At 42.6% G+C, this 14,608-nt stretch overlaps 1 protein-coding gene across 13 annotated transcripts in view; it reads right to left on the bottom strand.

The window, feature by feature from the left end:
- KANSL3 (KAT8 regulatory NSL complex subunit 3) overlaps nucleotides 1-14,608 on the bottom strand; it is a 43,809-nt gene that overhangs the window by 13,608 nt on the left and 15,593 nt on the right. For 9 of the 13 annotated variants that reach the window (XR_004385052.1, XM_032877923.1, XM_032877927.1 and 6 more), the window contains 10 exons: nucleotides 8,272-8,403; nucleotides 7,911-8,027; nucleotides 7,565-7,666; nucleotides 7,391-7,462; nucleotides 5,845-5,919; nucleotides 5,509-5,666; nucleotides 3,379-3,442; nucleotides 2,770-2,970; nucleotides 2,391-2,547; nucleotides 785-862 (listed from right to left, as the gene is read on the bottom strand). Coding sequence is in view for 12 of the 13 variants with exons in the window: in XM_032877923.1 (XP_032733814.1) it covers nucleotides 785-862; nucleotides 2,391-2,547; nucleotides 2,770-2,970; nucleotides 3,379-3,442; nucleotides 5,509-5,666; nucleotides 5,845-5,919; nucleotides 7,391-7,462; nucleotides 7,565-7,666; nucleotides 7,911-8,027; nucleotides 8,272-8,403 (1,156 nt within the window). In the remaining variant the exon portion in view is untranslated. Of the gene's footprint in view, nucleotides 1-784; nucleotides 863-2,390; nucleotides 2,548-2,769; nucleotides 2,971-3,378; nucleotides 3,443-5,508; nucleotides 5,667-5,844; nucleotides 5,920-7,390; nucleotides 7,463-7,564; nucleotides 7,667-7,910; nucleotides 8,028-8,271; nucleotides 8,404-12,361; nucleotides 12,447-14,608 lie in introns of those variants that run through there. The other 4 variants (XM_032877926.1, XM_032877928.1, XM_032877932.1 and 1 more) reach the window with 3 other exon arrangements.

Here is a 14,608-nt window from a genome sequence, read left to right as displayed (position 1 = left end):
GGGCAATAGTAGCCCATGTCACAACTAGTCCCCACGTCCTTTGTACTAGGTACAGAGAAAGGCCACCTGTTCACACATGGGATTCCCCCTCTGCTGAATCAAACAGACTCATCCTACACATGGCCAAACCTCTTGGACTCTGAAGTTATCCTTGACACTTCCTCAGAGATTCCCTTCTCTTTAAAACCAGAAGCCCACCCCAGGTCCTCTTCTGCATAGGTAATCAGGGGCAGGATGGGGAGGAAAGCAGTAGTCATATGAGGAAGGCAGGCAGGAATGGGGGTGCTGGCCTGGGCCACAGGGCATAACCAGCTAGAAGGATTGCTGAGGGGATAAATGCATTGACTAAAATCAGAATAGGAAGGATGGTAAAAGGGAAAGGAGACACAGGTTTTATGCTGATAGTGGCTGGTGTGCTTGTAGCGGGCAGGATGGAAGCAGGAATCCAGAAGCAGGGAGAAAAACACACAAGGAAACTCAGGTTCACAGGCAATGGGCCACAGGCACACATAGGAGAAGCAGAGCCAAGAATCACAAGAGACAAAAAAGGAAAAACCATGAGAGGCAAACAGAAAGTATGGAGAAAAAGCCAACACTATACTATGGAGGAGTAAGCGAAAGGAGTCAACCAAGAAAAGAATCAGGAGACAGAAAAAAGAAGAGAGAAAAGAACAGCAGGAAACCAGAGACAAAAGAGAGAGGCAGGGTCGGGAATAAAACAAGGGAGACATGGAGAGAAGCAGAGAGCAGAGCGTGAAAAGGTGAGAGGAAGAGCAATACTCACCAAAGAGACAGGAGGAGGTGCCGGGAGGAAGAGCTTTCCTCACCAGCATATTTTGTTTCAGAAAAGCAGCAAACTGTGCTGGAATGAATCAGAAAGAATTACAGAATCACAGCCAGCCAGAGAAAGGAGAAAAGGAGAGGGAGTAAGAAAAAGATATGAAAATGTTCTAGAAAATGGTCGATAAGGGCTTTTTCCAGAATTACTGCATGGGTTTGACACCTGACTCCTAGCAGCTCCCTGGAATCATCTATAAACTGAAAATAATAAATGTACCTGCCTCATGGGCCATTGCCAAGATTCAGTGAGCAACAGCAAGTCAAATGCCAGGAAAACAGCATGACACATAGTCAGCGTTCCATAAAATTTATCTATAATCATTCCCTCTTGCCTATGAGGCCCTGCCAAAGTCAGGGTGCGATGGCTGCTGCTCGACGCCATGATATTCTGGGGCCCATTTCAAACCCAGATCACCAATCAGCCTTCTAGAACTTCCTAGACTCTCAACTAATTATCCCCTCCAGAAGCACAGCCGACCACTGGTTCTCTCTTCATCAAAAGCCTAAGCAAACACCACCAACCCAGAATCTGGCTCTGGCCACCACTTAAGATAAGGTTACAGACCATCCATGTGGCCCCAGGGGGCCTGGCTTGTTTTTTCTTTTTTGTCTTTTTGCCTTCACCAATCACTCACACATGCTCCTTGTTAGCCCCACTCTTAAGGGCACCCTCATAAGAGGCCTGAGTTTAAGTCCTGACCCTTTGGCTCCACTAAAAGAAACACAGGGGAAGTGAGCAGATCAGCCTACTGTCACCTCTGTGTCTCTCCACTTGACAGTCAGCTCTGGTGCTGCCTCCTCCCAAGTATCCAAGACTTCAGATAATACATGTTCCCGGATACGTCATCAAACACAAGGCGCAAAAGGCATTACCTTGGGGCTGCCCAACCAGATTGAAGTGGGGGCAGGGGGCAAGCCACTGTTTCTTTTCTCCCTACCCAAAACGCTGTCCCTTTTCTATAAGCTACGATAGCACTCACTGTTCTCCAGACTGTACATACAAACATTTCCCAGCCTAATCCAAAGCCTATCTGCAGAAACCCCAATAAACCTCACGGAAAGGTCCCAGTGTGGGAACCTTCACTCTTCAAGGGCAAAACAAAGAAAGGGCATGATGCCAGCTGCATTGCCCTGGAATCTGAGGAAAAAAGCGCATCACCTCGTCCACAGGATATGCAGAGTGCCCTGACTGGAGGAGGGGCTGGGCAGCGCGAAGAACAGAACAAGTAGCTTCTCCAACTGGGAATCAGAAAAAATTCTGAGGCAAATACACATAGTCAGCTCATAAAACCTAACCTCCCCAGAACACCAGAGCAAAGCTGTAATTACTGGAACTATACAGCTCCACTAATGCACGACCTTTTGTGATGGCTCACCCTTGAAAACAATCTCTGGTATTCATTTCAACCTAATTCTGTCTGGACAGAAATGTGGGAAAGGGTGCCTCGCGCATGCCCCAGAGGAAGCTACAGATACCAATACTTCTCAAATCCCACATGACCTCACTCCAAAAGATAAATCAAGAGGCCACTGGGCCAAGAAGCCGATACCTTGGGCTTGTTTGTGGGTCAGCACAGCTTCCGTCCGCTGCACGTGTCTCTTCAGGAGCTGAGCGCTCCCGATCTGACTGGACTTCTGGGCAGAGGTCACTGTCGTCACTTTGGTCTTGGGACTGGAAGTGGGGCTGCTAGACACACTGGAAAGATCCTGAGCAGGGCAAAAAGGGTAAGAGCTGAGCCAGCTGCTTGGATCTGATCACCAATTATCATGTCCCCCTGGAATTCCCTGCCCAGGAATTCTCCTCATAGGAACTCAATGGTCTACAGCACTGGCAAGGCAGACAAGCACCCCCAGAAGTGAAGGAACCAACTCCACAGTCCTACGTACCCAACCGAAATGCTCCCTCTGCTCCCCGCCTTCCTGCGTTACCTCCGAGCCTGAGGGTGAGGCAGGCAGCTTGGCAGCTGGTGAGGCAGGCCGACTGCCCCGCTCGGGGACCTCAAAGGCCAGGTCTCTTCGGGCTGCGTCCCGAGGCTTCTTCTTCTTCTCAGCATCCTGATCCCGAGGCTCAGAGCCCAGGTGCCCATCAGCACGAGTGAGCACTCCAGTCAGAAAGTCCACAATCTCATCCTAGTGTGAAGAGGGCCCAGGCCACTCAGTCCTCAGTCTAGGGAACAGGAACCTCCCTGGCAGGTTCAACTCAATTCAACTAACTCGGCTTTGGCATCGGATGTGTCCTTCTCCATGCACTATGAGCCGAGCACAAACCCCAGCCTCAGCCAAAGACCAGCAGAAGCCTGCTCCCCGACGCCTCTGTAGGGTGGCACTCTGGGGTGGTTGTGCTCCCACACTCCTCCATACACATGTCCGCTTCCTCCCCTCTCTCTTCCCCTTGCCTTACGATTTAGTTCTATCAGAGGCCCCACTGGATACTCCTTCACCCTTCAGAGCCAAAGACACTACTGCCAATAAGATCAAGCCTAAAAGCTTATAGAAAGACAAGCCTCACTGAGAAAAACACATGAAGCAACTGCATACCTGAATGCATCTGTCCACCATGCTCTGAGTTAGCCCCTCTGATTTCTTCTTTGCTTTGCTTATTCTAAAAGACAGAGAGGAGGAAATGTTTATTTTAAACATTCCATGGCATCATATAGAAGCGAGAATGGATTTCTCTTTTGTGTTGGCTATTTTCTGAGCCCAGGAAGGAGGACCATGTTAGCCCTCAGGCAGGTATCACCACTTCTCTGACCTCATGTTCCACATCTGCAAAATGGAATCATAACACCTCGCTCATGGACTTGTGAGGATTACAAAAATAATATATGTAGAGAATCAGAGAACATATGAAAATTGCCTAGGACTGTACATTCCTAAAGTCCCATACTTATGGCTTCCCAGATAAACTCTGACTTCTATGACCTCATCTAGAAGTCCCCCAATAAAGGCCCAAACCCTGAGATTACTGGATGCTGTTGCATGAGATTAGTAGTAGACAAAAGGTGGTCATAGGTTACTTCTATAAAGGTAAGAGAAAATAGGTACCTGGCTACATTCCCCTCTTTGGAAGCCAGTTTTAAAACCCCTGGCTTCTGACTGAGGGTCTCAGCAGAGAGAAAAACAGGACTCCGAATGACAGGGTGGAGAACAATATTCTGGACTTCCAAATTCTGAGAACCCCAATTTACTGGCTATTGACCTCTGACCCTATGTAGCACCCTCATCTTACATATGAGGACAGCGGGTCCCCGAAGTTAAGCAGTTAACCCAAGGTTCTTAGCAAAGCAACCAAGACTGAACTGAGTCTCCTGATTCTCAGGCCAACATTTGAGGACCTTGCAAACACATCTCATAAGCAGCCTCACAACTTAACTCCCACTGAAGTTTTCCTATCTCTTGTGTTCCCTCACTGCTACTCAACACACACACATAGCCCCACATACACGCTACCCTCCTATAGATAAGAATGTGTGAATAACCAACAAACAAAATGTATTTACAAGAAAATATTGCTTTGAGCACCAAAGGATTAGATTCTAGACCCACAAGAAACAGCCAAATGACAAAGACCAGAAAGACCTCTCTAAAACATCACTGGGTAAGAAACTGACAAGACCAGTGGGAGCAGGTACTTGTTTTAAACTCACTAGCTAAGGCACACAAATGAAATTAATCTCTAAAACTGAACATTAAAAAAAAAAGGAAGCCCAACAAATGACACACCTCTTTTTCAGGACATTTCATGAAAGCCTAATTAAAGGCCCTACAGGCAGCCAGTCTTTTAAGGGAGAAGTGGCCATCTCAACGACCTAAGGTGCCCCTTCCAAACTCCAGCTGTTTTTACTCCAAAATATATTAAAGGATGTTAATACAAGTAAAATCTACATTCACGTACATCCTCAGTAAGAAACAAAATATAAAGAAGTGTCTACCCCAGTCAAAGCACAATGACCAAGACTGCATTCACCGAGTCTCAAATTATCTCCCTCCCACTGGGTAACTACTAATGGCAAAGGGAAACAGAGTAACTTCCCAGTAGAGAAACCTGGAAGATGCCACCTTCACCACATGGTCAAGGTTAATGTCACCAGTGATAAGACACATCAATATCATCATGTAGGCCCAGGGAGGATGTACTGAGAGCTAATCAACTGGCAGTCCTGCCAAAAATGCATATGCTCAACCTAATCACAAAAAATGTTAAAAACCTAAATTGAGGGACAGCCTACAAAATAAGTGGCCCGAAGTCTTCAAAATGTCAAGGTCATGAAAGACTAAAGAATACTATCAAACTCAAGGAGACTGAGGAGATAGGCAACTAATAACATGTGATTTAGGACCGGACACCGGACAGGAAAAGGACATTAGTGAGCCAACTGACAGTATCTGTACATTAGAAAATAGTATCATACAATGTTAACGTCCTCATTTTGATAATCATACTCTGGTTATTTAAGATGTTCACATTTGGGAAATCTGAGTTCAGAGTCTTTAAGAAATTTCTGTACTATTTTTGCAACTTTTTATAAATCTGAACTAGTTTAAAATGTAAAATGGTTCCCTCTTTCACAGAAGCAGATTTAGTCTGTAGTTATATCACCACCTCACAGGCTTCTCTCCAACACTACAACATGACTCACACAGCTCTGGGAGAAGCCACACACACACCTGAGATTATCGTCAGCTCCCCCAACCACCACCAAGCTGTTCTCAGCCCGAATCTTTTCCCGGAAATCTTCCATGGCTTCGGGATGACACTGCAAGGAATTCTGCCCAATGACAAAGAGGACTGGAGTCTTCATATCCAAGAGGGGATCATCCACATCCTAAAAACATGAACAGGTTTTATAATCAGCCAGTTACTACTCACTGAGGACTGACCTGTCAAGTCCGCTGAGCAGAGTCAACTGGGCAACTAGTCGCTGAGTGCCAGTTTGGGTAACGCATGCACCCCCTTATTCTCACCAGCCTGTGACCCAGCAATCAGCTGCACCCCATGCTTACCCCTCTGGGACCATCCACGGTAAGTAAAGGAAACCCAAGGCAGACAACTGCAGTGACGTACTCCATCACTGACACCTGGAAATAATACAACAGTTTGTCTCAAGGTCAACTGACTTTACTGCAGCTACACCCTACCCAGAGTCTAGAGGTGGTCCAGATCTACCAGCTTGTCCCATCTCTATCTCCCCAGTTCTAATGCATAGGAGTACCAGCTGTAGTGGCGGCAGTAAGATCATAAGACCCAACATCCCAGGACACAAAATGGAGCCCTGAGAGAACTGCAGCAGAGGGCTGAACCACGGGATGGGAAGCTCAGTCCTTTCATCCTATTAAGTCCCCAGACTTGACTTTTCCTATTCACTGCTTCCTCCACAAACAGCAAATACAATCAGAAAGACACAAATGGGGCGCCTGGGTGGCTCAGTTGGTTAGGCGACTGCCTTCAGCTTGGGTCATGATCCTGGAGTCCCGGGATCGAGTCCCGCATCAGGATCCCACCTCCATGGGGAGTCTGCTTCTCCCTCTGACCTTCTCCTCGCTCATGCTCTCTCTCACCGTCTCTCTCTCTCTCAAATAAATAAATAAAATTAAAAAAAAAAAAGAAAGAAAAGACACAAATGTTGCTCTTCATCCATAAGCAAAGAAAATCTCTCCCTTTTGAATCTAATGGTTAGCTCTCAGGCACTTCAAACTTGTTTGAGCAGCTGCTGACTGAATTCTGTCATTCCCAGGAGCAGGGAGTGTCAGGAGACAGCCTCCTTCCTCTATCAGCCCTAGATGTCATACCTGACCAGACCACACGAAGCAGCAGAGACTCAACTTATTTGATCCACTTGAGAACTGGGGCTTTGGGCAGGTCAGGGACACTTACACAAACTAATGTACACACAAATGTATGTAAAATAATAAATAGAAGATTCCTTAATGTTTACAAAGGGACAGAATATGAACACAACATCAACACAACACAACATCAAATTCCAAAGCTATTAAAATTTATGCCTGCTAGTATTTTTTTTAAGGTGGGAGAACAGTACTTACATTTGGGGGTGGGGGAGGAATTTTTTTTTCAGAAATACATACTGATATATATATGTATATGTGTATACATATGCATATATATATACACACACTCGCATACACACACACACACACATATATATATAAGTGATATATACACATACATACACATTACATATATATATATATCACAAATGATAAATGATATTTGGGATTTTCTTCAAGATAACTGGAGGAGACAGAAAGTGGACAGGGGTAAGATGAAAAAAGTCTGACCATGAGTAAATCACTGGTAAATCACTGTGAGGAGCCCACAGGATTTATCATCGGTCTGTTCTCCCTTTAATTTTCTGTTTAAAATTTCCACAATAAAGTTAGTCTTCTATACCTTAAAATGCATATATGTAGGCAGATCACCTAGCACAGTGTCTAGAACATAAAAAAAGGACTCAGTGGTAGCAATCAGCAGTAACAGCATCAGTATTCTACCCCAAGACAGCGTCCAAATGAGATGGCAATTACTTACGTGACAGGCCACCAGCGCTCCTGTATTCCAGCCAATCAGGATAATGGGTTTGTGGGGGAAATGGCTGTGAATCTTTGTGGGAGGAGAAAGAAGACAGTAAGACAGGAGGCTGGGCCAAAAGCAAGCCCAGCATGCTGGGGGTGCCACGGCGACCTGAAACAAGGGCACTCTTACCTCCAGTACTTTGCTTCTCACTGCCCCAATCATATGCTCCAGACACTGCAGAACTCCTACCCCACTACCGTTGTTCAGCAGATGGGTTGCTACAGGGATGACCTGAAGGAAAGAAAGTGGCAGTCATGCCAGCAGAGATTAAGTTTCAAATCTTCTCTCAATTCTGCTTAACCTACCCTAAATCCCTTCAACCTTGGGTAAGCACCATTAGAATTAAAAACAAAAAGACAGTGGGGGAATGCCAAACATTTAAGTCCTCTATTTTGACTCCCTCCCACATTCTGTCTGCTCAGTCTTCCAAGACTATTCCAATCCAGGAGACAGTTCCTCTTATCCCCACACATACCTTGCCTAAGCAGGAGAGCTGAGACTGCCAGAAGCGGTGGCGGCGTGACGTGGGGAACACAGAGCTAGAAGGCCCAGAGGAGGCAATGAGAATGAGAGGAGAGCCGGGGAGCTTGCTCTAAGGAGGAAGAACCCCAGAGAGAACCAGTGAGGGTGAGATGTTACTCCACAGAATCTCAAGTATCCCAATACCTTTTTTATCCCCGCCACTGCCAATTTCCTTATGAAACTCTGCTAAGCACTATACACAACCAGTTATTAATGGGAAAGTTAAGTCATTTATTACCCTCTTGCTAAGGTTCTGAGAGTGGATTCTAAAAATTTTGTGGGTCATACTTAAGTCTTGAGCTGCTCTGACTTACTGGTTTGTTATGAGAAAGTACCCCCACAGCAGGATCCCAGGGCCTCTTCAGCAGGAGGGACAAGGCCTCAGCTCCTGCAGCCCCAGTCTTCGTGTTAGATGACACAAGCATCCGGTCGATCAAAGTAGGGATCTAGAAGCAAAAGCAAAGATCCCTCCAGTGTGAAGCAGGAGACCTGCACACTAGCAGGATTCAGGTGGGAAGAAAGACCCCCCGCCCCTCCGAGCCACAGGCAGACTTGAATTAAGCCTCTCAAACTTTACTCGGGCAAAAGCAAAAATAAAAGGATGGCTGAAAAGTATGCCTCCCATCATTAAAGGTAAATAAGTACGATCCTTTGGAAACAACTTGGATTTTAAATGCATTAAGAGACTTAAATTTATTCTTATCCACTTCCCAAAGGATTTTTTTTTTTTAAGGTTTTTTAATTTATTGACAGAGACAGTGAACGAGCACAAGCACAGGGAGCAGCAGGCAGAGGGAGAGGCAGAAGTAGGCTCCCTGCTGAGCCAGGAGCCCGGTGTGGGACTTGATCCCAGGACCCTGGGATCATACCTGAGCCGAAGGCAGACACTTAACCCACCAAGCCACCCAGGTGTTCCTTCCCAAAGGATTCTACTTCTGAGAACTTCTCCTAACAAAATGTATCAAAAACACAAATACACACATGGTGTTTGTGGGGGCGGGGGGTATGTATAAAAGACAAATTCATTCTCGATAATGATTAAAAAAGAAGAAATAACCTAAATATGTCTATAAGAGAATGATTAAGCAAATTATCCACATAACTAGATATTAAGGGTTAATTTAAAATATTTAAAAGAATTTGGGGTGCCTGGGTGGCTCAGTGGGTTAAGGCCTCTGCCTTCGGCTCAGGTCATGGTCCCAGGGTCCTGGGATCGAGCCCCCGCATCGGGCTCTCTGCTCAGCAAGGAGCCTGCTTCCCCACTCTCTCTGCCTGCCTCTCTGCCTGCTTGTGATCTCTATCAAATGAATAAATAAAAAAATCTTAAAAAAAATTTTAAAAGAATTTGTAATAAGGAAGTAACTTTACTAAAATGTTAAAGAAAAAATAGAAAACATAAAAAATTACCTCTACTCAGAAAAATGCTATTAGAAAATATGCCAAAATATTAACAGTTATCTTTATGGAGTTATGGACAGCTTTTTCCTTAGATTTTTTCCTTAAATTTCTGTTTGTTCTAACTTCCTCAATGAACATCAGTTGACTTTATAAATTAAAAAAAAAAAAAATCTGCATTTTCTTCTAGAGTACTGCCTTTAAGCTTTGGCATGTTAAAAGAAATCATTATTGTGCCCAAAATAATATAACACATGTGTTGTGTATATTGTGATTTATACTATATCCTATTTTTCACTATTCACCAGAAAATGTGACGTCTCAGATGTGTAAGTATAGGTTTGGGACATGCTATTGCTCACACTGAGAAGTATCTCTGTGAATTCCACCTTACCCGCAAAAGGTCAAAATGACCTAGGGGAAAGGAAAGATTTTTGAATGTTAAAGGTACTCTTCAGAAAAAAAAAACACAGAGCACCTGGGTGACTCAACTGGTTAAGCATCTGCCTTCAGCTCAGGTTGTGATAGCAGGGTCCTAGGATAGAACCTGGGCTCCCTCTTCAGCAGAGAGTCTGCTTCTCCCTCTACCCTGCCCCCTTGCTCGTGACTTCTCTCTCTCGGAGAAAGAAAAATCTTTAAAACAAGAACAGAAACATTCTGAAAAACCAGAGAATGAGAAGTACGATGGTGATGCAGGTTGTAAAGTCAGCCCACAACTAACACCATACCCAAGAGTGGAAAGCTAAGAGCTTTTCCTCTGAGTTCAGAAACAAGATAAGGATGGCCCCTCTTACCACTTCTATTCAACACTGTATTACTACTATTAGACCTAGCTAGAGCAGTTAGATAAGAAAATAAAAGGAATCCAAATTAAAAACAAGTAAAACTGACACTATTTGCAGATGACATATTCCAGTTCTCAGGAGAATCCCTTGGGAAGGAACGCCTGGGTGGCTCAGTGGGTTAAGTGTCTGCCTTTGGCCCAGGTCATAATCCCAGGGTCTTTTCAAAGGAAACCATAACAAAATGAAAAGGTAACCTACTGAACAGAACATATCTACAAATGATATATCCAATAAGGGGTTAATACCTAAAATATATAAAGAACTCTTACAACTCAATAGCAAAAAATAATCCAATTAAACTGTAGACATTTTTCCAAGGAATAATAGACATTTTTCCAAAGAAGACATACTGACAGCCAACAGACACATGAAAAGATGCTCAATATCACTCACCATTAGGTAAATGCAAACCAAAACGACAGTGAGAAACCATCTCACTTCTGTTAGAATGGCTATTAGGAAAAAGACAAATACCAAGTGTTGGCAAGGATGAGATAACGGAACAGTGTGCACCACTGGTGGGAATATAAACTGGTGCAGCCACTATGGAAAACAGTATGGAGGTTCCTCAAAAAATTAAAAATAGAACTACTATATGATCCAGCAATTCTACTTATGGGTATTTACCCAAAGAAAATAAAAACACTAACTCAAAATCAGTCATAAAGAAGGAAGGAAATCTTGCCATTTGGCACAACAAGGATGGACCCTGAGAGCATTATGCTAAGTGAAATGAATAAGAGAAAGACAAACACTGTATGATCTCACTTATGTGTAGAATCTAAAGCAAAAACCAAAACAATAAAAACAAAAAAATAAGTTCATAGATATAGATAATAGATTGGTGGGTGCCAGAGGCAGGGGACTGGGTTTGGACAAAATAGGTGAAGGGGATCAAAAAGTACAATCTTATAGTTCTAAAATAAGTAAGTCATGGGGATATGATGTTCAGCATGGTGACTATAGTTAATACTGCACTGCCTATTTGAAAGTTGTTGGGAGTAGATCTTGTAAGTTCTCATCACAAGAGATAGAATTTTATAACTGTGCATGATAACACATGTTAACTTACTGTGATCATTTTGCATTATATACAAATTATCAAATCATGCTGTACAGCTGAAACTAATAAAATAAGTCACAAAGTTCAAAGACAACACAAGAAAATAAGCTGCATCAGGCAATGACAAGCATGGACAGTATCACTAATTTTAAAAAAGCAAGACTAAAAAGATTTCTGCCTGAGAAATTAGGGGGAATATACCATGAGACTGTATCAGTTTAACTCAGGAAACAAATGTTTATGCCACAGCTGCAGTTGGTTACAAGGCACCTACAAGGGGTACGGAAGACAACACACAAATAACAAAAGAGGCTATTTATAACTGCTAGAAAAATAAAGAAACCCAACACTACTGATTCAAATCATCCAACAGAGAAGGAAGTCGAGGCAATTTTCATCTGAAGATATAGCAGGTGAAGTGAGATGTGTTCTGCAGAATTCCAACAGAACGTGGGAAAAATGCTTACCAATCAGTGACACCAGACAGAAGCAAGACTCTGTAGGGCCTATTCTAGAGACAGATGACCTGAGTCAGGGATTTGAGTATGGAAGCAGGGAGGACATAAGGACAGTAACAAAGGCAAAAGATCTTCACTACAAACCGGCCATTTCTTTGTAACTTACTCTGTAACTACAAGCCACTCAACACCTTGAGGCAGAGGATCTGATCTGAAAAAATTCTGAAAGCTTTTATCTGGGGATGCCTGGGTGGCTCAGTTGGGTAAACCACAGCCTTTACCTCAGGTCATGATCCCCGAGTCCTGGGATAGAGTCTCACATCTGGCTTCCCCTGCTTTGCAGGGAGCCTGCTTCTTCCTCTCCCTCTGCCTCTCCCCCTACTTGTGCTCTCTATCTCTCTCTCTGTTAAATAAATAAATAAAATCTTTGAAAAAAATTTAAATTTAATTTAAAAAAATAAATAAAAGGTTTTATCTGGCAATAGAGTACAACTCTGAAACAACAAAGCCTTGAAAATCACTTTCTGTCAATATAGACTTAGAAATAATTAATCAATAACCAACTTCTCTGCCAACCAAGCCTAGCCGGTCTTTCCAACACTGCATCACTCTCAACAGAAAATTCAGGGACTAGGGTGTATACCTTCTCTGCTCTCTTCACAATGGCTCTAATGCTGAAAGTAGCTGGGCCAAGAGCATGATCCCATTCACCTGTATTTCCATCCAAAAGGTACACTAAAAGGAGGTAAAAGACCTTTACTTTAAAAACTGTTAGGCATTAATGAAAGGAATTGAAGATGACACAAAGAAATAGATATTCCAGGGTGGTTCAGTGGCTCAGTGGGTTAAAGCCTCTGCCTTCGGCTCAGGTCATGATCCCAGGATCCTGGGATCAAGCCCCGCATCAGGCTCTCTGCTCATCGGGGAGCCTGCTTCCCCCTCTCTCTGTCTCTGCTTGCCTCTCTGCCTACTTGTGATCTCTGTATGTCAAATAAATAAATAAAATCTTTAAAAAAAAAAAAAAAAGAAAAATATTCCATGCTTATGGATTAGAAAAATTAATATTGTTAAAATGTCCATACTACCAAAAGCAATCTACAGATTCAATGCAATCCCTATCAAAATTACAATACTATTTTTCAGAGAACTAGAACAAGTAATCCTAAAATTTGTATGGAACCACAAAAGACCCCAAATAGCCAAAGCAATCTTAAGAAAGAACAACAAAGCTGGACGTATCACAATCTCAGACTTCAAGATATACTACAAAGCTACAGTTATCCCAATAGTATGGTACTAACATAAAAACAGACACATAAATCAATGGAACAGAACAGAAAACCCAGAAATAAACCTACATTTACATGGTCAATTAATCCATGACAAAGGAGGCAAGAATAAACAACAGGGAAAAGACAGTCTCTTTAAAAAATGGGTGTTGGGAAAACTGGACAGCCACATGCAACAGAATAAAACTGGACCACTTTCTTATACCATACACAAAAATAAATTTAAAATGGATTAAAGACCTAAATGTGGTATCTGAAACCATAAAACTCCTAAGAGAAAACATATGCAGTAACCTCCTGGACATTGGCCTTAGGCAACATGTTTATGGATCTGTCCCCTAGGGCAAGGGAAACAAAAGCAAAAATAAACTATTAGGACTACACCAAAACAAAAAGCTTTTGCACAGCAAAGGAAACCATTAGCAAAATGAAAAGGCAACCTCCTGAATGGGAGAAAATATTTGCAAATGATATATCTGATAAGGAGTTAATATCTAAAATATATAAAGAACTTATGCCACTCAACACCAAAAAATTAATAATCCAATTTAAAAAATGTGCAGAGGACCTGAAAAGACACTTTTCCCAAGAGGGCATACAGATGGTCAATAGACACACGATAAGACGCTTGACATCACTAACCATCAGGGAAATGCAAATCAAAACCACAAGGAGTTACCACCTTATACCAGTCAGAATGGCTAAAATCAAAAAGACAAGAAATATCAAGCGCCAGAGAGGACACGGAGATAAGGGAACCCTTGTACGCTCTTGGTGGGAAGGTAATGCAACCACTGGGGAAAAAGTATGGAGGTTCCTCAAAAAACTAAAAATAGAATTACCATATGATCCAGTAACTCACTACAGAACATTTACCCAAAAAAATCTGAAAAGATATATGCACCCTATGTTCTTTGCAGCATTATTTATAATAGCTAAAATACAGAAGTAACTAAGTGTCCATCCATAGATGAATGGATAAAGATGATGTGGTATATATACACAGAATATTACTAGTGAATATTAGAATACTAGTGAATACTAGTGAATTAGAATAGAACAGTGAATTAGAATACTAGTGAATATTAGAATCAGAATATTACTCAATAGGGCACATGGATGGCTCAGTCGTTAAGCGTCTGCCTTCAGCTCAGGTCATGATCCTGGCTGGGGTCTTGGGATTGAGACTTGCATTGTGTTCCCTGCTCAGCAGGAAGCCTTCTTCTCCCTCTCCCACTCCCCCTGCTTGTGTTCCCTCTTTCACTGTCTCTGTCAAATAAATAAACAAAATCTTTAAAAAAAAAAAAAAAAAGGAATATTACTCAGCCACAAAAAAGAATGAGATCCTACCATTTGCAACAAAACAGATGAACCTAGAGGATAGAGGATATTATGCTAAGTGAATGAAGTCAGAGAAAAACAAATAACCATGATTCCACTTATATGAGGAATCTAAAAAATAAAATAAATGAACAAACTAAAAAACAGAAAGAGACCCATAAATTCAGAGAAAAAACTGGTGGTTACCAGAAGAAAGAGGGTTGGGGGATGGGTGAAATAAGTAAAGAGGAGTAAAGAGATACAAACTTCTAATTATAAAA

This window comes from Lontra canadensis, unplaced genomic scaffold, assembly GCF_010015895.1.
Source record: "Lontra canadensis isolate GAN:19392208 unplaced genomic scaffold, GSC_riverotter_1.0 scaffold61, whole genome shotgun sequence".
Lineage (NCBI taxonomy): Eukaryota > Metazoa > Chordata > Mammalia > Carnivora > Mustelidae > Lontra > Lontra canadensis.
Note: the sequence above shows the minus strand (reverse complement) of the source record. Positions and strands in the feature narration are given on the sequence as shown.